The sequence below is a fragment of the Chenopodium album genome, chromosome 12, assembly GCF_948465745.1.
Source record: "Chenopodium album chromosome 12, dcCheAlbu1.1, whole genome shotgun sequence".
Classification (NCBI taxonomy): domain Eukaryota; kingdom Viridiplantae; phylum Streptophyta; class Magnoliopsida; order Caryophyllales; family Amaranthaceae; genus Chenopodium; species Chenopodium album.
In genome coordinates this window covers 51212689-51238185 of record NC_137845.1, presented here as the reverse complement: position 1 = coordinate 51238185, position 25497 = coordinate 51212689, and the positions used below count along the sequence as shown (strand labels likewise).

At 34.7% G+C, this 25497-nt stretch overlaps 2 protein-coding genes and 2 pseudogenes across 4 annotated transcripts; 2 read left to right on the top strand and 2 right to left on the bottom strand.

The window, feature by feature from the left end:
• The first annotated feature begins 409 nt into the window (after positions 1-409).
• Positions 410-4479, top strand: LOC145572551 (rho GTPase-activating protein 4-like). Its single transcript, XM_081631518.1, has 5 exons — positions 410-1319; positions 2584-2704; positions 2814-2933; positions 3030-3260; positions 3568-4479. The coding sequence occupies exons 1-5, from the start codon at positions 850-852 to the stop codon at positions 4105-4107; spliced, it is 1482 nt and encodes a 493-aa protein (XP_081487644.1). The 5' UTR covers positions 410-849; the 3' UTR covers positions 4108-4479.
• A 5593-nt stretch (positions 4480-10072) lies between these two features.
• On the top strand, positions 10073-15595 carry LOC145572550 (uncharacterized). 3 transcript variants are annotated; one of them, XM_081631517.1, is made up of 9 exons: positions 10073-10309; positions 11256-11391; positions 11526-11646; positions 12453-12515; positions 12611-12712; positions 12794-12949; positions 13423-13542; positions 14875-14995; positions 15076-15595. In XM_081631517.1, exons 2-9 carry the CDS (start codon positions 11321-11323, stop codon positions 15189-15191), a joined length of 870 nt encoding a protein of 289 aa, XP_081487643.1. In that variant the 5' UTR covers positions 10073-10309; positions 11256-11320; the 3' UTR covers positions 15192-15595. The 3 variants fall into 3 exon arrangements, with proteins under 3 accessions (XP_081487643.1, XP_081487642.1, XP_081487641.1); XM_081631516.1 differs by having other exon boundaries at positions 11526-11701; positions 12448-12515; positions 14905-14995; XM_081631515.1 differs by having other exon boundaries at positions 11526-11701; positions 12448-12515.
• Positions 15596-17020: 1425 nt separating this feature from the next.
• LOC145571300 (putative disease resistance protein RGA1) lies at positions 17021-20788 on the bottom strand (annotated as a pseudogene).
• Positions 20789-20802: 14 nt separating this feature from the next.
• The window catches only part of LOC145571299 (putative pentatricopeptide repeat-containing protein At3g11460, mitochondrial pseudogene), a 47607-nt pseudogene continuing 42912 nt past the window's right edge, over positions 20803-25497 (bottom strand).

Sequence of the window (25497 nt, the reverse complement as noted above, 5' to 3'; positions counted from 1 at the left end):
CACCCAAACTAAAGGTATCTCATGAAAAAAAAATGTCCTCATCGTAGTTTCATTTCATTACTATAGAACGACAATCTTTGGTCCAAACGGTGCCAAATCGAGCCCGGTGGCATAATACGAGCATTTTTATCCCTTTTTCCTGATCTGCTTTTGTAGGTTGGTTATAATTAAACACACTTTAATTTCACACCTATCATAAATAACTTTTTCGCATTTATCCGAAAAATCTTTATTTTTTTTTTTGTTAATAATCCGACATGCTAATTATGCATTTAAGGATTAAGGAACGTGTTGTCAAATTAAAGAAAAACCTCCACTATATTAATTACTCATAACTCATAACTCATAACTCATAACTCATAACTCATGATTATTGATTATTACTCTCTCACCTATTCCAAGTTTGTGTCTTCCCGCTGAAGCACACACACAAACAAACTTCTCTCTCCTCTCTCTGTTTCTTTCTTGCATTCTAAATTCATCATTTTCTCTCTCCTCCATCTTTCTTCACCAATCATAAACTGCAAAATCTCTCCTTTGCTTCTTTCAGGCTCAATCAATTTACCAGCAATTGTATTTTCTGGGAGAAAATTTTAATATTTTAAAAAAATTATTGATGATGTTTTAGTCCCACCTTCCATAACCATATCCCTTTCTTCAATCTAACTCCACTTCTTCATCAAATTTTTTAAATTTCCCCCAAATTAATTAAAAAGATTAAATACCCACAACATTTCTTTCTTTGTTTTTACTCAATTTCCTAAAAAGGTAGGATTTTACCTTAAAATAAATTGTGGGTATTGATTTTAATTGAAGAAAAATTAGTGGGTATTAATTAATTTTTCAAAAATGAGTATAGAAGTAGTGCAATCTTCAAGTATAAGTTCAATTCAAAGTAGCCCCACTAGAAATGATGGTTTGTACCAACAATATAGTCGTAATAATAATAGTAATAGTAGTAGTAATAATAATAGTATTATCAATACTAGTAATACTTGTTCTGAAGAAGAAGAGTTGGGTGGAGGAGAGAGAAAAAGGAGGAGAGAAGTTGAAGAAGAAGAAAGAGAATTTCAGTTGAAATTTGTTGGATTGTTTTTCACTGCTTTTAGGAGATCTGTGTTTGGGTGTTCTTCTTGTGATATTAAATCAGGGTTTTCAACTTCGAATTCGGGTTCGAATACTTCTTTTGGTGGGATGGAAATTGGTTTGCCTACCAATGTGAGGCATGTTGCTCATGTCACATTTGATCGATTCAATGGCTTTCTTGGTCTTCCTGTTGAATTTGAGCCTGAAGTCCCTAGACGAGCTCCTAGTGCTAGGTAATTACGACGTATACTCTCTTTGTTCGGAATTAATAGTCGTGTTGATTGTGTAATTTGAATTCGCAATGTGACTACTATATCTCTTTGTTCGGAATTAATAGTTGTGCTGATTGTGTAATTTGAATTAGAAATGTGACAAATATATCTGGGCGGATGTAGTGTGGTTTTTTTAAATGCTATTCTTTGATTGATTATGTTATGTTCTTTGTATCTGTGTTGTTGTTTGAATTGAATTGATATTTGCATTTTTTTTTTTTTTTTTTTTTTTTTTTTTGTTTTTGAAAATTACATTAAAGGGAATTACTTTCTTCATGGTAAACAATGTCTTTTGATTTTCATTTGTTTTAAGAAGTGAGTGAATTATTTAGAGTTTTTAATTTTTTATGCACTTTTAAAAAAATTTCTCCTTTTCTCAGTTTTGAATTTGAAATTTAAGTTTGATATATAAATTCTAAAACAACACGAAGTTAATTTCATTATTATGCTAAGGTTTGAGTTCACCATAACTCGTGTAGACCTAATCCGAAGTGGAAATATATGTGGTACAACCGTTGTATAAGATTTCTCTTAGTCGGTCCGACAAATGTGTATGAATTATTACAATCTAGCTATTGATATGCCATATAAATATATAATTCTACAAATCCCTTCCCCCCTTTTCCGGCTTTTGTTAACTGTTAATCACCATGTTTTAGACCATAATTTGAGTTACTGTGTTTTTAATTGCTGGTAAAAGAGGCATAGTCTTGAGAAATGGGACCATCTTCAATCCATAAAGTTGTATGTAGGGGGTAATAAAGAGGTAAAGGTGGTTCCTCATAGTCTCAAATTCTCAATCTAGGGACCTCCAAGTAGATTTGCTGGGGCAGAAGTAATTTTTTTTTTTTTTTGTGGGCCAATATATTTTCTTACAATATGTTTTGAATAGTAATTTGAAATTTTGAATCAGTAGTTAAAAAAGATAGACCCCAAGAACAATACTTTGATGTTGATCTCGCGATTAGTTGTTGGTATTGGGTCTCAGAATTCAAGATTTGCACAGTTTGATTGCTGATAAACATGGAAAATAAGGCTGGTTTTTGCATAACGGTTGATCAATTTAGCTAAGAGCATAGTAATATATGAACTTTCATAAGACTTTTTTGGTTCTCATCTTTATGTGGAATGTTTTGAAATGAATCATGATTTTTCGATCTATTTATTATGACTGTTATGGAACTAAGCTTGCAAATTCATTTGGTTGTTGTGCTTTTCATTATAGTACCACAGTTTTCGGAGTCTCGACCAATTCCATGCAACTGTCCTTTGACACTAGAGGAAACAGTGTGCCTACAATACTCTTGCTAATGCAACATCGGTTGTATGCTTTAGGAGGTCTCGAAGTAAGCATTTTATTTCTTCTCTTTACCATTTAGTACTAAACATCACCTTAACGATGTTTTTTTTTTCCCTTGGCTTGCAATTGATTAAAATTAAAATGTTAATTCTTAGGCAGAAGGAATTTTCAGAATTAATCCCGATAATGGGCAAGAAGATATTGTCAGAGATCAACTAAACCGAGGACTAATTCCTGATGATGTCGATGTTCATTGCCTGGCAGGTCTAATTAAGGTAATGTTTGATATATTATCAGAGCTATAGCTTCTTAACATTAATGGCATGGAATAAAAATGGTGAATAATCAGATTGTTTGTGCTTTTTTCTTAGGCTTGGTTCAGAGAACTTCCAACTGGTGTTTTAGACTGTCTTTCCCCGGAGCAAGTCATGGAATCGCAGACAGAAGAGGAGTGCTTTCAGCTTGCAAGGCTTCTTCCCCCAACAGAAGCTGCTCTTCTGGATTGGGCTGTCAATCTGATGGCTGATGTTGCACAATTTGAGCATATGAACAAAATGAATGCGCGCAATGTTGCTATGGTGTTTGCTCCAAACATGACTCATGTAAGTAAAAAAAATTCTAAAGCCATGCAGTTAAACATAAGTGTTGATCAGTGATCACAAATAATGATTTTAGGTGGGAGTAATGAAAGTTTATTTCTGAAGGTTAATTATAGTTTCTGTTTAATCATGCTGTACTTTGAGTTTTTGCTTCTCTATTCTGTCTGGACCTAATTAGTGTGTCTATGAGCTAAAGCGTTTAGGCTATCTCCAGTTTTATACCATCTTGCGTCATTTTGGTTCTAGTATGATTTTCTTTCTTTTTATTCTTTGACAATTCGATTTTTAATGCTGTTGTCATAAATTGCAGATGGCAGACCCTTTAACAGCATTGATGCATGCAGTCCAAGTGATGAATTTCCTGAAGACACTCATCGAAAGGACTCTAAAAGAAAGAGAGGATTCGGTTTTAGATTCTGCTCTTGATTCTTACAGCAGGGATCCTTCAGGTGACAATGGTTGTCACACTCCCTTGCAAACCATTCATGAGGAGAATACTGAAAGTGAGCCAGATGTTGTAGAAAACCGTACTTCTGAAGCCATGAACCCTGCTGCAGCCGATCAACCAGCCACCTCGGCTGAGAACATTAATATCATTCCTGGAGAAAATCAGTCATCAGTTAGCAATCACAGAGAAGAAGAATCAACACCTGCAGACACAAAAACCAAGTCATCTAACAAGCAGAAGAATAGTAAAAATGGACAGACTTCTACAACTAAAAAGGGACCTAGAAAGAGTAATGAAAAACTGGTTGTTCAGATTGCCTCTAAGTCAGCAGAGAAAACTAAGGGATCCATCCTTGTTAGTAGCGTGAAACCAAGGAATGAGAGAATTGAAGCTTGGCGGTAAATCCTGTTGTGCTTACTCCGCTTTATTATAGATCCATGTCTTCAGTTGGGGGGATGGTTGTATTGTCTACATCTTTTGTGGCTGGTGATCCAAAGTCGAAATTGTAGTTTCGCTTTGGAATAATGTATTTAGTATCTATCATGGCTTTTCTTGGATGATTTTATATGTTGTATGAGTGGTGATTTGCTGTTAACCTGTTCTGAAGTGATTTGGGATGTTTCCTTTTTAACCCCAGAAGAGCTAACAGTTGTATGTTTTAAAAGCATATTTAGGCTTTGGATTTTTGTATGAATCAAGTCCTTAATTTGCTAATAACATTGTATAGTTGACAATATGGCATGTTATCATGTTATGACTTAAGTTTGAAACACATTTTTGGAGCTTCTGGTATAGAATTAGTATGTATACCCTCACCCTGAGAAGATCATATGTCCTGAATTTTTGACAAGACAATGACAACGCTTTATGATCCATGTAAATTCAATATCATTTGCAGGAAAATAAGGGAAGTTCTACAACTTCTATAAGGTCTCCGAAGTATAATAGTGGAAACTTCTTTTCTATTATAGAAAGTCAAGAACATACAAAAAATACTACCTTCGTTGCATATTATTTGCAACGATTAGACATTTTTCCTATCTACTTTATGTTAAATCGTTGCAAATAACATGAAACGGAGGTAGTAGGTACAATCAGGCACGTACATAAGATGATTAATTTCAACACACAATACAACCACCTAGATGTGTGCAACAAGTGTGCTTATTGAATTTTATTATATTTTATGAACTTGTAATATGAGTTTTTATTTACTTCGTATTACTCACTTTGTCTCTTTTCTGTAGTTGTGTTTCTATTTTTATCGTTTTTTTTTTTCGGTACTTACGTTAATATATTTATACATATTTACCTACATGCATTGCAACTACACTCATTTACATTTAATTGCGTGTACATTCATATTTACGAACATGCAATGCAACTATTCTCAGTTATTAAAATATCTCCATAATCTCAAAACAATTATTCTCATTTACCAAAATATTTATTTACTCCCAAAGCAAATACTACGTATTTCCATTTATTTACTCCCAACACATTTTTTTTCTTAATACCCTCGTAAAATCTTAAACGTTAATTTAGTAAAGAGATTGAGGGAATGGTTATTTACCAAATATATCCCCAAATAAGCTTTTTTATGGCTTTAAAATGAGCAGGTAGTAAATTGATTCTTTGTACGAAATAGATGTTGACATGTTGTACGACTTATTGTAGACACCAAATTTTGATCCCCTATTTTCCATATTTTTTTTTTACTTTCAATTCACTAATAAATTTTGTGTAATTACATAATTATAATAATAAGATCTGATTTTGCTAACGACAACCGCAATAATTAGACATAAGAGACAAATTCAAGTAGTGTTTATTTATAATTTTGGAGTATACAAAACTCTTACAATTTGTACTCCTAATTTACGAACAAAATACGAGATTAATTTGAAGCATTACTCGAACCTTGTATACTCCGTGCCGGGAACTTCAAGTCGTCATTTATTCATAATTATGAAAATCATTAACACCATTAGTAGCACCACTAACGCCATGATCAAAGCTAAATATAAATTTAGCACTCGAAAATATTGATAGTAAAAGAGTGGCTCCAAGTGTAAGTATGCATGCTATTTCTTTTCCGGGTTATTGCAATGACGACAATATTGATAGTAAAAGAGTGGCTCCAAGCAAAGATACCTCTGCCATTACCACTCATTTGATATGCCAAATCTCTACAGGAAAAGAAAATGGTAAGCCATGGTTGTAATTTAGCAACGAGAATCAGAAAATGGTGTGATATGACAATACGTTGTATCACTGAGCTGTGTTTCTTCCCAAACGGTAAGGTGATATGACTATCCACAATCAATGGCAAACAACTTTTTTTCTTGTTATTTTCTGATAAGTAGGTGGTGTAATAGTCGTATTTTGCTATGGTGAGTTTAATATACGAAGAGTAAGTACACTCTTCAAAAGAAAGTAGTACTAATTAACCATTGTATTTAAATTATATTAGTACTTTTAATTATTTTTAGTCATTAATAATATTGTCTTTTGTTCAGTCAATAGTAATTAAGTTTTACATAAAGTAGTAGGCTATTCTATTTGTCCTCTACCTCATTAAGACGTTTTTTGGTTATAATTTCTACCTAACTCTTGTATTTGTACGTATTTATTTCATATAACAATATATTCTTTGTATTTTGTATTTTAGCTCCCATTTGCTCCCATATTTATACCACCCCACTCTTCACGAAAGGGGGAGGAAAAAATATCGAAGAGAATAGTAAAAAAAAAAAAACCATAAAAGAAGTATAAATTATTTCAGCATTATTATTAGACTTAAAAAAAAAAAAGCAATCAAAATTTTTATCTACCGTAAAAAAAAAAATAAAAAAAATATTGTAGAAAGACTTGGCCTAATTTTAATTCGATCATTTTGACACTATCACGCTACTCTTACTAACTCCTCAAGATAGCTACTCAAAATCAAAGGTAATATTTTCTTTCTTTTTATTTGTGATTTCATATTATTTTTACATACATTTACTAACTTTTCTACTTTTGTGTGTTCCATAACCTCCTAGGGCACTATACGTGCCGGTTTCCTAATTTGGAAACCAAGTAGAATTTGACCGACCGCGAGCGAGTTTGAGAGTGAGTATACATGGTTTTTTTTTTTATTTTTCTTTTCTTGTATGTATCATCATTATATAGAGTATGAAATGGAAGCAATGATAATTGTACAAAATGCATAAGGAAGCTCCAAAGAATGAATGATGAAATTCTAGCAAGATAGCATTTTCGACCACTTTATTTTATTATGTAAAAAAATCGTTTTTTATTATAAAATTAAGAAATAAAATTTTAACAGTAAGCTTATGTATTTAGGAGTGTATGAGACTTGGAATTTTATAAAAATAAATTTTAACCAATCCACAAAAAATCAGACATGAAGACATAGTAAGACCACAAATTTTTTACTACAGGTCTTTCTATTTGCCAATTTTCGACCAATATCCTTTTTAATACTCCCTCCGTCCCTAAATTACATTCTTTTTTCTCTCTATTATGTGAGGAATAAATGTTAGAAAGAGGAATGTAATTTAGGGACGGAGGGAGTAATAAAATTTGAATTGACTATCTAGAAAGAAGATTTCTTAAGCTTTGTAAATTGGGGTCACACGTTCCCATAGGATAAATACTCTATTTTTTATGATTTTTACAAAACAAGGTAACAAAATGATAAACTGATTTGAGGCTGTCTTCCCCAACCAAGCATACTCTTTTTATTTGGCATATCAAATGACTTCTAAAAAGGGAGAATTTTCTACAAAGCATTTATATGCTTGTCCTTAACATACCATTAAAAGGATCATGCCAATTTCGAAGTACTTTGACCATTATCACCCAATTCCCCATGAACGTCTCAAACTGGAGTATTTTTAAAGAAAATTCATTATTTTTCAATTCAACCGTTGGATGAATCCCAATTTTTGATATGTTATAGAAGACTGATATACCTTTCCAGGGATCTATCATATGCTCAAATCCCACCGTTAAAACTTGAGTTATGGTGTCCGAAATATTAAGGAAATTTTCTAAACCCTTAAGTTCCTTTTTTTTTTTAAAAGAAAGAATGAACTTTATTATATAATTTGTGTCACCATATTATATACACCTCTGGTATTTTTTTTTCTTTAAAAGATTTAAATTTAATTCATTTGAGGAAGCTATAAATTATTCATGCCTCAAGTTGATATTAATCCAAAAAAGAGACACATATGTATCACTTTAAGACTAACACTCTTTTTTCTTAAAAAAAAAAAAGGTCTTCTTCCTCCTATGGCTATATGAAAGGAGCGGTATAAATAATTCATTTATTTTGGAATAGAATGCCTTACTTTTTTTTATATATAAATCTTGTTTAAGTTTTAATTCCATCACCGTTCGGAGGAGCAAAATTTCCTTATGCATTTCTTAATAAAGAGACAACTAATTTTTAATTAAGTGAAATATGGCTTTGCATGCTTGTATCATTTTATTAATAAAATAAACCTTTCGAGTTGTGGTTTATGGCCTATATTTAAATAATAGGGTAAAATTGAATATTCATTCATGATAGGTTATGAGATGATCTTTTGCCACAGAGAACTATACTTTTAAAGTTTTATTATCTCTGATAGATCGTTTACGTAATCTGACATGATCAAGGTTTTCAATTCACTACCTATCATTTAGATTTAAGCCATATGGAATGTCCATTTTGCATAAGTCAATTTCCTACAATCCAAATACATTTCCTTTGTATTCTTCTCGATTCATACCAAGTAAAATACCCCTTTTTATCAGACTCCAATAAAGCCCATACAATCTCTTTTCAGAATTTGGTCAACCCTAAGTAAAGCCGTTGATTGAAACGCATTTTCCAAATAAAAAAGCATTCTCCTCAAAGAAACTCCTATGGTGTCGCTAATTCTAGTGACTTCCTCAACCTTGACAAATTGACCTCCATCTTGAAAGCAAGATTGCTCAATCTCATTCAAATAAACCCATACGGATCGACCACCCTTCCCCAAAAAAAATATAAACCTTCTTGAAACCTCGTATGGAATCTTTGACCATGTACAAATGGACGTTCGTAAGAACTACGTAGGGTTTTGATCCGGGAGTGGATTCAAATCCCACAATGAACGGTACGTAGGGCAACTTTAATGCTCAAACCCACCATATATCGTAAGGTTTAATTCACTTTTATTTTACATTTGAGTGTGATTGACAATGTGGAAATTTTCGTGTTTTTATGCATTAGTTTAAGGAAAAGTATGTGAATAACCATAACCAATTAGCAACGTACTAGTAAGAGCCTGTCATTAGAACAGAGGAAGAGACGAGTTCCAAACGTTCGATCTTCCTAACTTATACCCCGTACCTAGATCTCTAATTTTCCTAAGACCATACTTATATAGTGCCTCACCTAATGGAGTCAATGTTGTTTTCTATTTGAAAACGATCATAAACAAAAAGACCGTCTCTATTCGGGCAAAAATAGAGTGACGACTCTAATTTCTTTTTTTTAGTCAAATTATCGACTTACGTGGGATTTTGACTTCTGATTCTAATTAGTCAAAAATGGGGTACCACACTTATTATTTATGAAGTACGGAGTAGGGTGAAACTTCGGTTTGTGGTGTGGTTTATAGCCCAAACCGAGCCAAACCATATTAATTCAAACCGCATCGCAACATATTATTATATGATCCAAACCAAACCACACGTTTTTTATTCGGCTTTCAAAAAAAAAAAAAAAAAAAATATAGATTGCCTTGCAATTTTTTGAGCCTAGTGTTTTGAGCTTTGATTTGTAACTTTTTTGGGCTTGACTCAATATTACAGTACTTGTTTTTGGCCTTATGTAGTAGGGCTAAAAATTAGAAATGAGCTATAGTTTAGATATGGGTCTATATTTCAGTTTGGTTTTCGAATTTTCAAATCCAAAAACCGAAATCAAGGCAATTTTTTCATTTCTCAAATCGCATTGAGTTATATTAACAAAAAATCGAACCGCATTACTTACTCGATTTGGTTTGCAGTTCTATTTTAAACCATATTTAGTTTCACCATAGTACGGAATATAAATCCATCTTTATTAAAAAGCAATTAACCAATTGTTAATTTAACGGTGTTGCTAAAATTAAGTTTGGTCTAGTGGAAAGGAAAACACCTTGAAAGTTCAATCCCCACTAGTAACAATTTGAGGATGGAATTTCCGTACCTTCGTCCTTCGCTTATCTTCCAAATTGTCTAACCGGTAACCCAGGTCGGGTTAACCCGTGAAGAATTCCGACTTCGTAGGGCAGAACCTACCAAAAAAAAAAAAATTAATGGTGTCGCGATTCGCGAAGTGAGTATAAAATGTGAAGAGGTACTGTAATTATCAAGATATGAGTACAAGAGGTATTAAATGCCTTTGATTCAAAAACGTCAGATTGAAATTTGATAATTGAGTATCAAGAAGTGAGTATCAAATTTAAAAATTAGGAATTTCCTCTTTTGATTGGCTTGCCAGTCACCATTGATGCGTACTCCGAATTCTCCATTGAATAGGCTTCTGAGTCAGCTTTCCACCATTGAAGCTGCTTCTGAGGTAAGACTTTTTTTTAAATCATTGAATATCAATTTCACAATCTAGGGTTTATCATTGATCAGTATATTCAATTTTAGGGTTCTTCAAAAATGGATTATTTAACTTTTTGTTATAATTGCTCAACTTATGAATGTGTATAACGATTGATTTTGTTCTTGCTATGTGCAACGTACGCTGGTTTTTGTAAGCAAGAAGAATTTAATGTAATTTTGGAGTTTAATTTGATAATTGAGAAGAATTTTATGTGTTTTTTGGAGTTTAATCTGACAAATGAAGAATTTAATGTAATTTTTGGAGCTTTTTGAGGAGGAACTTTAAAAATGGACCTTTTCTCCCTCACTGCCCCTTTTGCCATGGCTCAGGGACGGAGCTTGTCGGAACTCTACAGTTAGCCTTTAAACGAATTAGATTAATGCAATGAGTTTCAAATCAATTTCAGTGTTTGATAAAAAAAATAAGGCATAAGATTATACACGCATATTTGCATAATGTTGCTTCTCACATGTAAATAATCTACTTCTAGTTATCTTATTATTACAATTTAAGTGAGAATTGCGCACAATAAGAATTACAAAGCTTATTACATAATCTAATCGAAGACTTAAAAATTATCACACAATCTTGATCGCATGGTATTAATTATGATTGATTTTGAGCTAATTAAGCCCCATTCTCTGATGAATGGTCCTTTCTTATGCTGTGTATAACAGTGACAAATATTTTGGGTACAAAGAATTGTATTTGTCGATGTATTAATGACATAAAATCTAAGTATTACATCGAGGATTTATGAGCTGTAGCTGCAGGTGAACTCATTATTGATTATTTTAACTTTGAGTTTTGTAAGAATGAAAATAATGAGGCTGCTGATTTGTATATTGTATATATCATGGGAATATGAGAGATTTTCCATCTTAGTTTTCAATTGTTTGTGCTTTGTCTGCAGGTGCTTCATAATTTTTACTACAATAGTTCACGTCAACAATCAATTCATAACTATAATGAACTAACATGCGCTGCTTCAATAGACAATTTTCTCTCTCCTGTCAGCCTCTGCATCCTCTTCCTCTCCCACCTCGAGGGTACATATGTTCTACCTTTATTCTCCAACTTTGATTAGAATGGATTTAGATTAATTTTTTCAATTTCTTGCTTGGCTTGTTCACTTCAATGCTGTAATTAATAGAAATTTGATTTTTCCGTGGAACTTTTATAGGGAAACTCACTTGTGGTATGTCATTCCTGATGAAATAAAGAGCTCATCACTCTTGAAGCAATATTTGGATATCCTTTCCCCTTCTGAGAAAAAAAGTGTTCTTAGCTTCCCGGAAGACGAGGTCAGGAAAAAAGCCCTCTTGGCTCGTGCTCTAGTTCGTACTACCATTGCTAGATGTCAGTACTCATCTCTAATTGTTTTGGATTTTTTTTTAAATTGTTTGCGTAAATTTAATTGGTCATAAGGTATGTTACTATGTTGTGGTATTTTTAAGGGTTTTTGAGTTTCCAGTGATTGGGTGACCTTTTAGCTTGCAATGCCTTCTAGAAATATTTTGTTCATCGGACATCTCTAAGCAATTAAATTTCATCAATTGTTTAGATACTGAGTTTTATTATTATTATTATTATTATTATTATTTTTTTATTTTTTTTATTTATTTTTTATTTTTTATTTTTTATTTTTTATTTATTTTTATTTTTATTTATTTATTTATTTATTTATTTTTAATGTTTGGTAGCAAACTGATAAATGTACAAACTTTCATGCTTGATTAATATACACTTAATGCTTCATTGGCATATTGGGTTGTGTTGATGTGCTACATGTGTGTGTATCTTTCAACGTCTGGAACAAGAATAACTGGCTGACTCTTTAATTTGAGCATGGTTATGGAGGCTTCTAGAGTGTGTTCTTTCATTTGATGCTATTGTAGCATATGGAATTATGGCTACCATGATAAGCTCCATATTGTTTAACCACAATAAAAGGGGTTCTGGGCTTGTACCCTTGACCTATTAAGCTAGGACTCTTAACACTGCAAGCGGTGGACTTCACAATTCTTATTTCATCTGTTTATTTATAACAGAAATGTCACCCTTAAATAATGAATTACTGATTTTCTGATTGCATTTTATGGTAGATCAGACAAATTCTTTTGTTGACCCAAGATCTTTGAAGTTTAAGAAAAACACCTATGGAAAACCCGAGGTTATTGTCGTCTTCCCTTATTTAACTATTGATTTCATTACTCTGGTTAGTCATATGTCTATCTTCTCTTATTATGGTTGCTCTACATTTTGTAGGTTGATTGGCAAGATGTACCTGATATAAGTTGGCCACCATTGCATTTTAATTTGTCACACACCTCATCCTTGATTGCTTGTGGAATTACAACCTATTCTCCTGTGAGATACTTTTTTCTGCCTTTTTAGCTTATGACCGCTTACTTGATGCAAACTTTTGATTTGATTCTCTGTGCCATTTAGATTGGAATTGATGTTGAAGATAAGAGTAGAAAAACAAAAAATGATGTCATATCATTTGCTCGTCGCTTCTTCTCTCCCTGTGAAGTTGATCACTTGGCCAATATTTCAGAACCGGAATTACAACACCAGGAATTTATAAAATTATGGACGCTCAAGGTAATGACTAATATGGTTTATATCATAAGACTTCATGTACAAGTGTGACATGTGTGTGAAAAACTGTTCATTTTATTGAAAATTTCAGGCGACAAGAAATACAGATTTATAAATGTAAAACTGCTTTACTTTTCCTCAATGTTACCTTTCAAGATTGTGAAGTATCTGAGAGTTCCTGAAAAGTGTTTGATACCTATATTGCTTACAAAATGGAACCATCCATTTCTTGTCATTAACCAAGGCATGTGAAGGTGGAATTGCTATATGTCTGCAATGTTAAGGGGAAGAATGAAAAGCATTAATTAAATAACACTTAATCTATGTATGTAGACAGGACTGACAGACCATAAGCTCTTAAATCTCATGAATTGGCCCTTTCCATTCAGTATATTTCTTTGGCTTTGAACTTGTAGTTGACAGTTAATATATTTGATGCTCAGATCTCACCTTACACATGTAATTAAAACTTTCAGGAAGCTTATGTAAAAGCAATAGGAAGGGGCTTTTCGGCTACTCCATTTAAGACCTTCAGGATTCACTTCAAAGCTTCTTCAAAAAATAAGTCTAATATTTCAAAAACTGCTGCTCTTGAGGTATTCCTTCGGATGTTCTCTGTCCTTTTTGACGAAGTTGATGCCCTTTCAAATAGTTCTTGTAGCTAGATGTTATGATATGACTGAAAGATGAAGGTTTTTGGCTTAATAAGATTTCAAGAATCGATGGGGTGTTTATCTGTTTAAAACCAATCTGGACTAGAATGGTCCAGTAATTTTAGTCCAGACTCGGATTGCTGATTGTATGGTTCCTTCAAATTATCATCTTTTGCAAAATCCTACTGCTATAGTGCCTTTTGAATATACCACCTATGTTCTCAGTCCATCACAACATATCTTTTTCACAGACTCCAATGCATACTTTGTCCTATGTTATCTTAAAATCTTAATAACATATATGTAAATTACGTAAAAAGCTTATAATAAAATCTCACATGATTTTAAATTATTTAGCGCATCTATATAAATATGTGATCAAAATTGTTTAGTTATTTTGATCACCAAATGATATTACAAATTAAAAAAGTAGACAATTGGGTAGAAGAAAAGTAGGTCGACAAATAAGGGGTGGTTAACTATATAACACTTGGAATTCTAAATTCCAGAAAGTACCTAGCTAGGAAAAGAAAGTTATAAATGTATAAAACCAACGTCTGTTAAACTTAAGCTAAATGTCAACCCTTTAAATTTGACTAGGGCTTTGTTGTCCAAGAGGGGATGGCAGATACAGATAGTCACTGTAGAAATTGGTCAGCTAACCAAGTTAATAAACTTGACCAAAAAAAGAAGTCAATAGAAACTTGTTCCATAAGTTCAGTCTCTGGGTTTTGCTGCTTTGCTTTACAACAAATCATTTTTGTAGTTTGCCAAAAGTTAGAGCTGAGGACTGGAGCAGAATCATGTGTTCCGGGTTTGGTCTAGTTTTGTTGGTCTGATTTTCAAGTGAGGCAGGATTTTCATCTGCCCCTTTTGACAATCTGTGATTCTGAATTTCTACCTTTTCATTGTATTTTTAAGAACCTTCAATTTGAGACTAATATCATGGAATGCAGTAGTATATTAATATGTTGTTAGGATCGTTTTGAGAAGATTTTCTTAATATTTCGGCGTTAATGCTCAATCTTCAATCCAGACGTGTTTTGCGATAACCTGTTTTAACTTGATTTTGGTTTTATCAGGATCTGGATAGATTATTAGATGCTTTTTCATTATTGTGTACTACAAAAAAATGCTACCATTTCTTTATGTTAACATATTGCTGATTTTTTAAAGCTAAAATTGTACGAGTGTTTGCAGCTTACCTATCTGTGTTTCTTTTCTATTCTAAAAATTCTAACATGTTTGGTCACTTCCACCTCATTGACATACCAGGAATCTGATATTGCTGTTGAATCATCTCAGTTTCAAACTGGGGAATGGCAGTTGGCCCTTCTTGACTTGGCTAATACTCATTATGCTGCTATTTGCACACAGAATGATAAATTCAGTAAAGGTAAGGTATAGTATTATCAAATTCCCGGTTTCAAAACATGGATATGGGATATCACTTTTTAATTTGGTCCACTTGTGCAGAAAACCTAACACCTATGGCTTTGAGAGTGTGGAAAACGATTCCATTTTTGGAAGATATGTGCATGTCTGGGACTCATTCCGTTATCACTGTTGGTGGGCTTGTCAAGCAGCTCTGATTGTTCAATTTTTCTGATGATAAGTACAAATATGATGAAATTAGTTACATGACAAAACAGTGAACACAAGAAGAGAGCTTAATCGAGAATCAAGAAAAGGATTGTTGATAGTACATATTAACAGTGGATCTGATCATTGGGGCAGAAGCTAAAACCAACTTATAGGGTGTTCAAGAGGCTCTTACTCTATACTTCATGCTCCGTATTATTTTGTTCATTTTATTTGTATAACCTTCCAACAATAGTTCATTTTATTTGTATAACCCTCCAACATTATGCAGAAAATTTAGCTAGGTATTACAGTATTTTTCATTATTAATCAACATTTCACATTGTAGCAGTTGGGATATTGTATTGGGTCAAAACGAGTATAAAATTGCCCCATCTGTTCAAAGTTAATTAAGAGGCCAATTCAATTTTCTCTCTGTTTACCGTGTGTTGGTAGATATGAAGTATGTTAAAATGTCAATAGCTTAGCCGGTTAAGCCTTGGGGGTACTGCACAAGCAAGCATCATAGAATACAGGGACCTAATCCTTAGAAAGCTTTTCATTATTAGCCACGATCACCTATCATAGCCATCCAAATGCCCAAACTTGGGTGTATCATTCAAATAATATACGTAATATGTGAGTATAAAAAAAAGTATAATATGTTTAAAAGGAGTGAGCTGCTTATGCTTCAGTGATCAAAACAAAGGTGAACGGTTTTTTAGAATTAGATAACAAGAATAGATGTCAGCCAAATGACTAATGAAACAATACATTGCTTAAGACTTCATCAAAATTCAAAACCAGCAAATTATGTTGATCAGATTAAAACCACAACCTTAATGGAGGGGGAGATTGAGCTTCAACAATTTACAAAAAACTAAAACCAAGAATATACTGAGCACAAAAAGTGAGCTAGTGAAGATTGACCCTCAGCATAAACCATCTGCCACGACAAAATGACAGTGCTGAAAGTCATAGCAGACGCTTCAATTTCATTTGCATTTTCATCACCGTTTGCTATCTTTGAACTCTAGAACTGTATACATCAGTTCAATCCGAGGGCATAAAAAGAGGAATTGCACCAATTTTTCCATAGTTCAGCTGTTCAGCACAGCATACAAATGCAAAATCTTGGGAGCAGATACAGTAGATACTTTTAACCAGCATCAATAGCAGCAGCATCGACACTTGCAGCAACAACGTAAAACTTCACGTAAATACTGATGTTTTGATGCCTGACAACTTGAAACTTACTGCACAAAAAGAAAGATATGCAAATTGAGATAGGATATAAAACAAAACTCAACTAATAGTGCCACCCCTCGAACTAGTATACTACCTTACACTACTATCAAATCCAAGAAGCTTCCAGAGAAAGCAAAAATAACCAGATATTTGTAATAAGTTGCTGACTTGTTGGAAAATCATTATGGAGTAGGGGATGAAAATCAAAGGTCATGAAAGAAAACTTATCATAAGCTCATCTGCTCAATCATTCTGAATGTTTACCCATATTTTGCAACATCAAACAAGCACTTCAGCATTACTGATAATAGAAAATAGAAAGTAACTACTAACTACTATGTGCTTAAATCAAATTGGGATATTGTTTATTAGAAAAAGAAAGAGAGAACCTACCTCTAATCTGTCAAAGAATTCAGCCAAATTAATTTAAGGGTTTTATGCTGCCCGAAGGACAGTTGTGAAGCCCTGACCAGTTAATTTGAAAAGCTAGGCCCAAAAACTTGTATTTCCATTCATCAATCAAGCTAATATATACAGGAGCAGCCCTAGTATTTAGTTAGGAAAAGATATGGCAATATCCTAACTTACTAACTTATCTTCTATCAGATATACAAAGCCTTCCGTTAATATAATTCAAATGTGTAAGGGCCTCGAGTCCATGCACATAGATTTGGCTTTGTCGTTGTAGGGAAGACCCTCGGCTCTGGAGTACTTTTCCAAATTCTGACAAACTCTCCACGTTCTCATTGGAATCAATGCATAGGGCAGTAAGACAGAGTGACTGTATTAACTTGAGAAAGTCCATATCGTTGATTTTCACCTCCCTTAATCTGGCTTCACCTTGTAAATCTCCATCACAGTCAACTTGTACCCGGTTGTTCTTCCAACGGAAGTTCAAATCTTTAAGGCTTAGACAGGAAGGAAATGACATCAAGTTATCACAACACTCGATCTTTAATTTTAAGAGACGGGGAAATGCCAATCTACTCCTCAAGATGTGATCATCATCCTTTTCATCAACCACGTACTCCTCCCCCCTACACCATCCTTTCAAACTTCCAAGATATTGAATCTGAAGAGATTCAAGGGAGGGAAAGAATGTGGTCAATTCTTCTCCGTCATTGCTCGTGTTGTTGCTTCTAATCTCCATATACTCCAACTTTTCCAAGCCCCAAAATGACAGTGATTTTAGATAGCGCAGTTTACTCAACAATGGTATTTGCTCCAACTCTCTACAAAAATTAATCTTAATGTTGACAAGATGTTGGAAAGAAATTGCCCAATCATCCTCTGCTCTACCCCACCTTGGAATTTTCATACCCATGTATTTCAACAAGAGAAATTCCTTGATATTCGAAGATGGCTCTAGCTTTTCCATCACACCTTCACACTCTGAACATCTATCATCATCATCTGAATAAAAATATATTTCAACTTTGCTGAGATGTTTCATGCTCTTCAAATACTTTCCTTCTCCATCATTCATGTAATATTTTCCGATTTCAATCCGTATGCCACCTTTTAAATCAGTCAGGGCTTTTAGGTCTTTGAGCTCTCCCATACATTGCTCTTCTGTAGAACCTCTCTTTTCCTTACCCACCACAAACAACGTTAACACCCTAAGATTGGTCAACTTACCCATGCCTGAAGGCATACTACTCAACTCACATCGTCGTAAATTCAAGTGCCTAAGTCTGGTCAATTTATCCATTCCAGAAGGCATTCTACTCAACTCATCACAGCCTCTTAAATCCAAGTGCCTAAGTTTTACCAATTTACTAAAGTATTTTGACAACTCCCTCAAATTATTGCAATCAGATAACACTAATGTCTGCAGATTATTCAGTCTAGTAATAGAATCAGTGAGTGTCTCTAAATCACAATTTGAAGACAGGTCAAGATACGTTAAATGCAGTAGCTTACCAATTGAATCAGGCAGCCTTATCATACCTACTGACCGCAAGTACAACACCCTTAGACAGATCCAACTGTCAATTGGTGTATCCACTAGAGATGTTGAATGAGAGCTTAAAATAAACGAACGAATCTTACTCTTACAAAAGAAACTTTGTGGACATCTATCACTAGCAAAATACACATGACGAACTTTATCTCCCAATATGGTTGTATTAGAACTCACTACACTTATTTCCTCTCCCCCCACTTCTAGAGCAACATCGTGCATCAAGTCATGGATTTTCACTCCCTCAATATCACCATATTTATCTTTACATCTTGAAAGAAACATCTGCGTACCAAAATCAGGAAATGTTCTTCTGCAGCATCTTCTATGCTTTGACCTCCGTCCAATGGCACAATGAATCCTTGTGCCATCCAAAGATCAATCAATCTCACCCTCTTTATATAAACATCTTTGGGAAACAATGCACAATAGCTAAAACAATTCTTCACAGAGGGTCTAAGGTTGTGATAACTAAGCTTAAGTATAGACATAACTTCATTATCACCTTGTCCAATTTTAGCCAATCCACTATCCACAAATGTCTGCCACTTACTCAGAGGCTGACCAAATAGAAGACTTCCGACCACCTTTATAGCAAGCGGGATGTTGTAGCATTTTTCAGCAATTTTCTTTCCAATATCAACTAACTTGAGATGATTAACGAGCTCTTGTTCCCCTTTGTCAAATGCTATAGACTCAAACAAGAGCCAAGAATTCTCTGGAGACAAACCTTGCAATTTGTGCACATATTTTTCCCCGATAATCTTTGCAGTCATCTCCGAACGTGTGGTCACCACAATCCGACTACCCTGCAGATCCAACGTTAAGAACCTGTACAGGCAACGCCATTTCTCACAATCTTCATTCCATACATCATCAACAACAAGCAAGAACTTCCTTCCTTTTAATTGCTCTTGGAATTTCTTCTGCACCCATTCCATTGTGGATGTAGCATCAGGCTTGTGATCAGTAACTAATTCTAAAATCTTACAAAGGATTGATCTGACATCAAATTGCTCACCATCTTGATCAGAGACACAAACCCACAACCTCAACTTGGGATCCGGAAACTCTACTTCAACCTCTTTATCATTATAAACGAGTTGAGCAAGAGCAGTCTTACCCAATCCACCCACTCCCAAAATACTCAAGAAACGAATACTTTCATCAACATCATTCGAACCTAACAACATATCAATGACTACCTTTTTATCATGCTCTCTCCCAATGATAGCCTGTGCGTCCACGTAGGAACAAGTGTCCTCCCTCCTCCTAACAATAGGATTATAGTCTACACTAAGACCAAACTTCTGATGGTTGCTAACAATTTCATCCAACTTCTTTCTAATTTCCTTGACCTGACGAGACATTCTACGAGCATTACTCACCCCCTTCTTAGTAGAAAAAAAGCTACGTACCTTATTAAGGAATTTACCATCATTATTGACATCGAGCAGCTTCAATTCAGCAAGGGTGAAAAACTCATCGAATAGATCATCAGCATCATGAACAGTAGCCTTGAGTTGATCAATGTAACCGCATGTTTCGTGTGAGATCTCACCCTTGGAATCAGCATCAAGGAGAACATTGTTGATGGTGGTGAAAGTTTCGTTAAGGTCTGCTAGTTGAGATTTGTAGCCCCACATGTCACAAATACCTTTAATGATAGCAGAACCAGTTACTTCAATGAGCTTTGCAGCAATGGTGATTCCAAGGTCTGTCGTTGAGCTATTCACTGAAAAATCACTAGATTACAAGAAGAATGAGAAATGGGTTTGATCTGTGTTTTGTAAGTTCAAGACTTCAATAAAAGTATCTTTCCATCAAAATATAAAATAAATAAAGAACATAAAAGTACAGAACTTGACAAAAGTGAAAGCATCCAATAGCTAATGTGAAAAATGAGCACATCCGTCAATTCCGGTGAAGTATGTAATAATTAACCAATAAACATGTACGACTCAATCAAAATAATCACTTTGATAGTTTGATTATATTCTTTTCAATGATTAACGTTTAAATTTACTTTTTACTCCAATACCAAGTTAACTGTACAAGTATTTTTCTAAAGTATAGTTCTTCGAGTACTCCAGTATTTTAAGATATGTTAAAAAAAAATAATAAAGAGATGGGTAAATTCAAAGTTTGGAAGTTTAGTCAGATTCTACATTTTAAAAACCAAATTTTTTAAACACCTTAGTCGAATGGATCAGTCCTCAATTGTCTATCTGTTCAATCCACTAGTCACCGACTCATCGCTGTGTAGCAACATCTTCAAGAATCCTACCATTCAGTCTCCTAAATTGTAGATACACCTTGATAATCTTGGTAATCTGTTTAGTGTTTACAGCTCATAAAATTCTGAGGTAGGATTGCTGAAAGATCAATTATTCTCATCTGTTGCTAGTTTGCTACCAATAGTCTTTGCAGGAACATGCTCCGTTTCTAAAATGATGGAAGCGAGTTGCATCTCTAACAACAATAAGCCGGTCCACAATCTTGCTAACTATCTTTATAAACAAATGACAGTCTTCACATACTCGAAGGTTCTTTATCACAATAATTTTTGCACCTGCCAACCTTTCACTATGTAATCTACTATTGCTCTGCCTGAACTCACCAAGATCCCATATCGACTTTTCCAATCTTTCCAACATTTTGCAGATTTCATTTGTCTCAGGATGGGATGTATCCCCTGCCAAGAACATATGAATCCTCCCTTCATGTTCAACATAACTATACCCGGGATCTTTTCTAAGTTTCAGCCTTCTCATCATCACTTGGGTTTTCTTTACACCTTCAATATTTCCAGCATCCAAGTATATGTTTGATAATAAGGCATGGTACCCAGTATTTGCTGGTTCAATCTCAACAACTCTTTGAAAAGCTAATTTAGCCAATTCAACATTTTTATGAATCTTACAAGCACCCAAAAGAGCTCCCCAAACAGCTGCATCGGGTTGCATTGGCATAGAAATGATGAGCTCGTGGGCTTTTCCAAGACAACCAGCTCGTCCTAATAGATCAACCATACAATCATAATGCTCTTTTTTGGGCACTAAATTGTAATCTTTTCCCATTGAGTAGAAATATGTCAAACCTTTATCAATTAGGCCTGCATGACTACACGTAGATAAAACACTCACAAAAACTGTTCCATCAGGTTGAACTCCACTACTAATCATCTCATCAAACAGATCAACTGCAACCTCTCCTTGCCCATGCAAGCCATAACCACTTATCATAGCCGTCCAAATGACTAAGCTTTTCTTGGGTGTATCATCGAAAATTGCACGAGCCTTCACCAAATTTCCACATCTAGAATGCATATTAATCAATACACTTCTCAAGAACACATTCGAACTATACCCTAAGGTTTCAATTTGCTTCTCAACATCACAACCAATACTACGAGCACCAAGGTGCGCACAAGAGGATAAAACCCCAACTAACGTTACAGCATTAGGACAGATCCTCAAAGACTCCATCTCATGGTAAAGATCCAAAACACGAGCAGGAAATCTATTTTGTGCATATCCATTAATCATGGAATTCCAAGTAATCAAACTCTTCTCTGGTATCCTGTCAAACAATCTCCTAGCAGAATCAACCGACCCACATCGTAGATACATGGTCAACAAACAATTTACTACAGCCACATCATTAACCAGCCCACACCTAACATTAAGACCATGTAGAGACATCCCAAACCTCAAATGCGACGGCAAGCTACAAACAGGGACCAACCCAAGCATGGTAACATCATTATAAGCCACACCCAAAAACCTCATTACACCAAACAACGACACCACATCGGAAACCCGGGATTCCATCGAATACCCAGAAAGCATAGCATTGTAACAGACAGTGGGCTGGTGCTGAAATGGTTGGGGAATTTCTTCAAACACTTGGCGTGCACTATCAAGTCGACAACATTTACAATAAAACGAGATCAAAGAGGTTATTACAAAGGTATCTAAGAGCGACCCAGTTTGAATGACATGGGAATGGAGCTGCTGGCCGGTGAAAAAGAGAGAAAGAGAAGCGCAAGATTTAAGGATGAAGGGGAATGTAGAGGAATCTGGGGATTGCCCAAATCGCAGTATTCGGAGGTATAATTGAATGGAATTTAAGAATTGATGTTGCTTGGAAAGCTCTCGTAATTGAAGGTTCCATTCGTTGACGGTGGCGGCGAAGGTGGTGGAAGTTGGACAGTTTGAAGGGCTTTGAACGGTAAGAGTGGCGGGAAGATGACATATAAATCGGGTTTGGTGGCAACTGGCAAGTGTTGCTTTGTTTGATCATAGTTGTTGAGTTTTAAACGTAGTAGTAACTAATTAGTACTAGACTAGTAGTTAACTAGTAAGAATTAGAGGTGTCAATTCGGATAATCGGATGGAGTTTGGGTCGGGTCTGTTCGGGTCGGATCTGTTCGGGTCGGATATGTTCGGATCAAAATTATCCTTTTAACTCGGGTCGGGTCGGATCGGATCAAATTCGGGTCGGGTCAAATTCGGGTCATGGTCTATCGAGTCCGGGTCGGATATGGGTCGGGTCAACTCCAGATCGGTTCACTTTCGGATCGGATAAATTTGGATCGGGTTTAAAACGGATTTAACCGGATAACTTCGGGTCGGATGAATTTGGGTCGGGTTGATTACGGTTCGGATGATTTCGGTTCGGTCAAGTTCGGTTTGATTAAGATAAGGTTGATCCGTTGATTCATTAAATGGTCAGTTTCAATTCAATTCCTTTTTGTGTTTGGCTGGATTTTGGTCGAGCTGACCAAATTCATATCCAAATAAGGTTATTTTTAATCTAGAGATATTATTGAGTTTTTACCTTATTATTGGTTCAATATGATTATTAATTACGAAGCACGAAGTTTTAGTTTTCTCATTTGATCAAGTTATGTATAATTTTTATCTTAAAGAAAAATTGAGATTGAATAATTATTGATAACTTATCATACTTATATAAGTGAGACCAAGCTAGTGATATATTAAGTTATTAACGAGTAATAGTTACATATGGTGATATATACAAAAAAGAATATCAATTTTTTAAGGTTATTACAAGGTTACAACTATTCATCAATTGTACAATCTTACGAGGTTATGAGTACTGTACTATTAGTTTAGTTTATTACTAGTTCAATTTGTATAAGATATTTGTTAGAGTTGTTAGAATTACTTTATTACTAATTCAATTTTTATATTAAAAACTTGACTTTATACATATTGATAGTTAATTGTTACTATGTACATTCTTTTTATTTGAGCATAAATTATTGCATATGTATGTAGTGTGTATATAACCGTACGATGTATAATGCCTATAATTCTATGATAATGCACAGTTGTAGAGGAAGTAGTAATGAAGGAATGTTGTGTATTTGTAAATACATAACAATGATTAAAATGTTCTAAAAAACACATGGTAGAGAGAGGAAAAAGGAGAGAGATAGGAAGAAAGAGCTCTTTATATGGACCCCACCTACTTTTTGGTCAGATTGTCTTACGTGATGGGTTTGTAGTAAATTTAAGACTTCAGACTATTTTTTTTTAGTAAAAAAGTTAACTTATTAATAATTAGTAAATATATTTTATAAGAACTTGAATAAAAAGGTCAATAATCAATTATGGTCGGGTTAAATTTGGATCGGGTAAAATCAAATCGAGTTAAAATCGGGCCGGGTTAATATCAGTTCGGGTCAAAACAGATCGGATCTGATCGGTTATTTGTCGGGTCAATTTCGGATCGGGTTGAGCTCAGGTCGGGTCAAATCGGTTCGGGTGGAGTTCAGGTCGGGTCAAATCGGATTCGGGTTGAGTTCAGGTCGGATCAAATCGGTGTCGGGTTAAGTTCAGATCGGGTCAAGTTCGGATTCGGGTTGAGTTCAGTTCGGTTACAGTTCGGGTTTGGGTCTTGAATTTCTCGGATAAAATCGGATCGGTTACAGTTCGAAACGGATAATTTTTTTCGGGTCGGTTCGGGTTTGACACCTCTAGTAAGAATGGCTTGTAAAATCTTGTTTAAAAAAAGAAAAAAAAAGTATGAATGGAAAATAAAATAGCGAGACTCGATTTGTTACCTATATAAATTTTAGGCATTTATTTAATAGCATTATTGTGAATAAAATGTCTCGCTATTTGAGGAGCAAATACAAATTGATCCTTTTGATAAACATTTTTTTGTTTATCAAGTGACATTCTTGTAATAAAATAGCATTGGGAAGCACAAAATAACAATAAACAAATTGGAATAGGTGTGCAACTTTTTCTGAAATATCACTTGCAAAGTGCTTTTAGGGTCCATCAAACGACTTTGCTTGTGGCCGTTAGGAGTTAACCCAAGCTGCTCAACTTGAGTTAACTCCCTTTTCTCCTTTATTCGATCTTTTCTTCTACTCTGGTTCCTACTTGCTTTTACTCTGATCTTCGCCATTCACCATAATCAACCCCAAAAACAGTACTACACTTCCTTCTCTCTCCTCTACAAACCTAGTCGTCTTGTTCCTTTAGATCGACCCCGCCGCTACTACCAGATCTACCCACCGTTCCTACCATATTCAACCCACCTCACAAGTCACAACCACTAGCAACGACCACGATAACGGCGATTAACCACCACCCTCTTTGTCACACCTTCCCCTAAAGGGTTAATGTGGCCCCACTTTACATATTTTGCTACTAGGGTGTCTTAATATTTGGTCGACCGCCCTATCACCGCGAAGCGGTGAAGTTGGTTGTTGGGGCATGGGAAGTAACTCCACTTAACCATGGTTAACTCACTTTTGAGTAACGTTGTTTATATGAAGTTAAAAGCAAAGATTCCCAGTCGAAGTTAAATTATAGATATACCCCTATTTCGCTAGCCAATTTGACGAAATTGACGTTTAATAAACGTCCCTGGTTTATCTGCGAGATCAACGTGGGCGTGCTCCTATTTGAGTCATATTACTAAAATACTCCCTCCGTCCCCATTTGATTGTCACTTTTGCCATTTTGGGTGCCCCTAAATGTTTGTCACATTTCACATTTTTATTACTCCCTCCGTTATGAGTTACTCGCAAGACTTTTGCGGTTCCCAAGTCAAAAGATGTT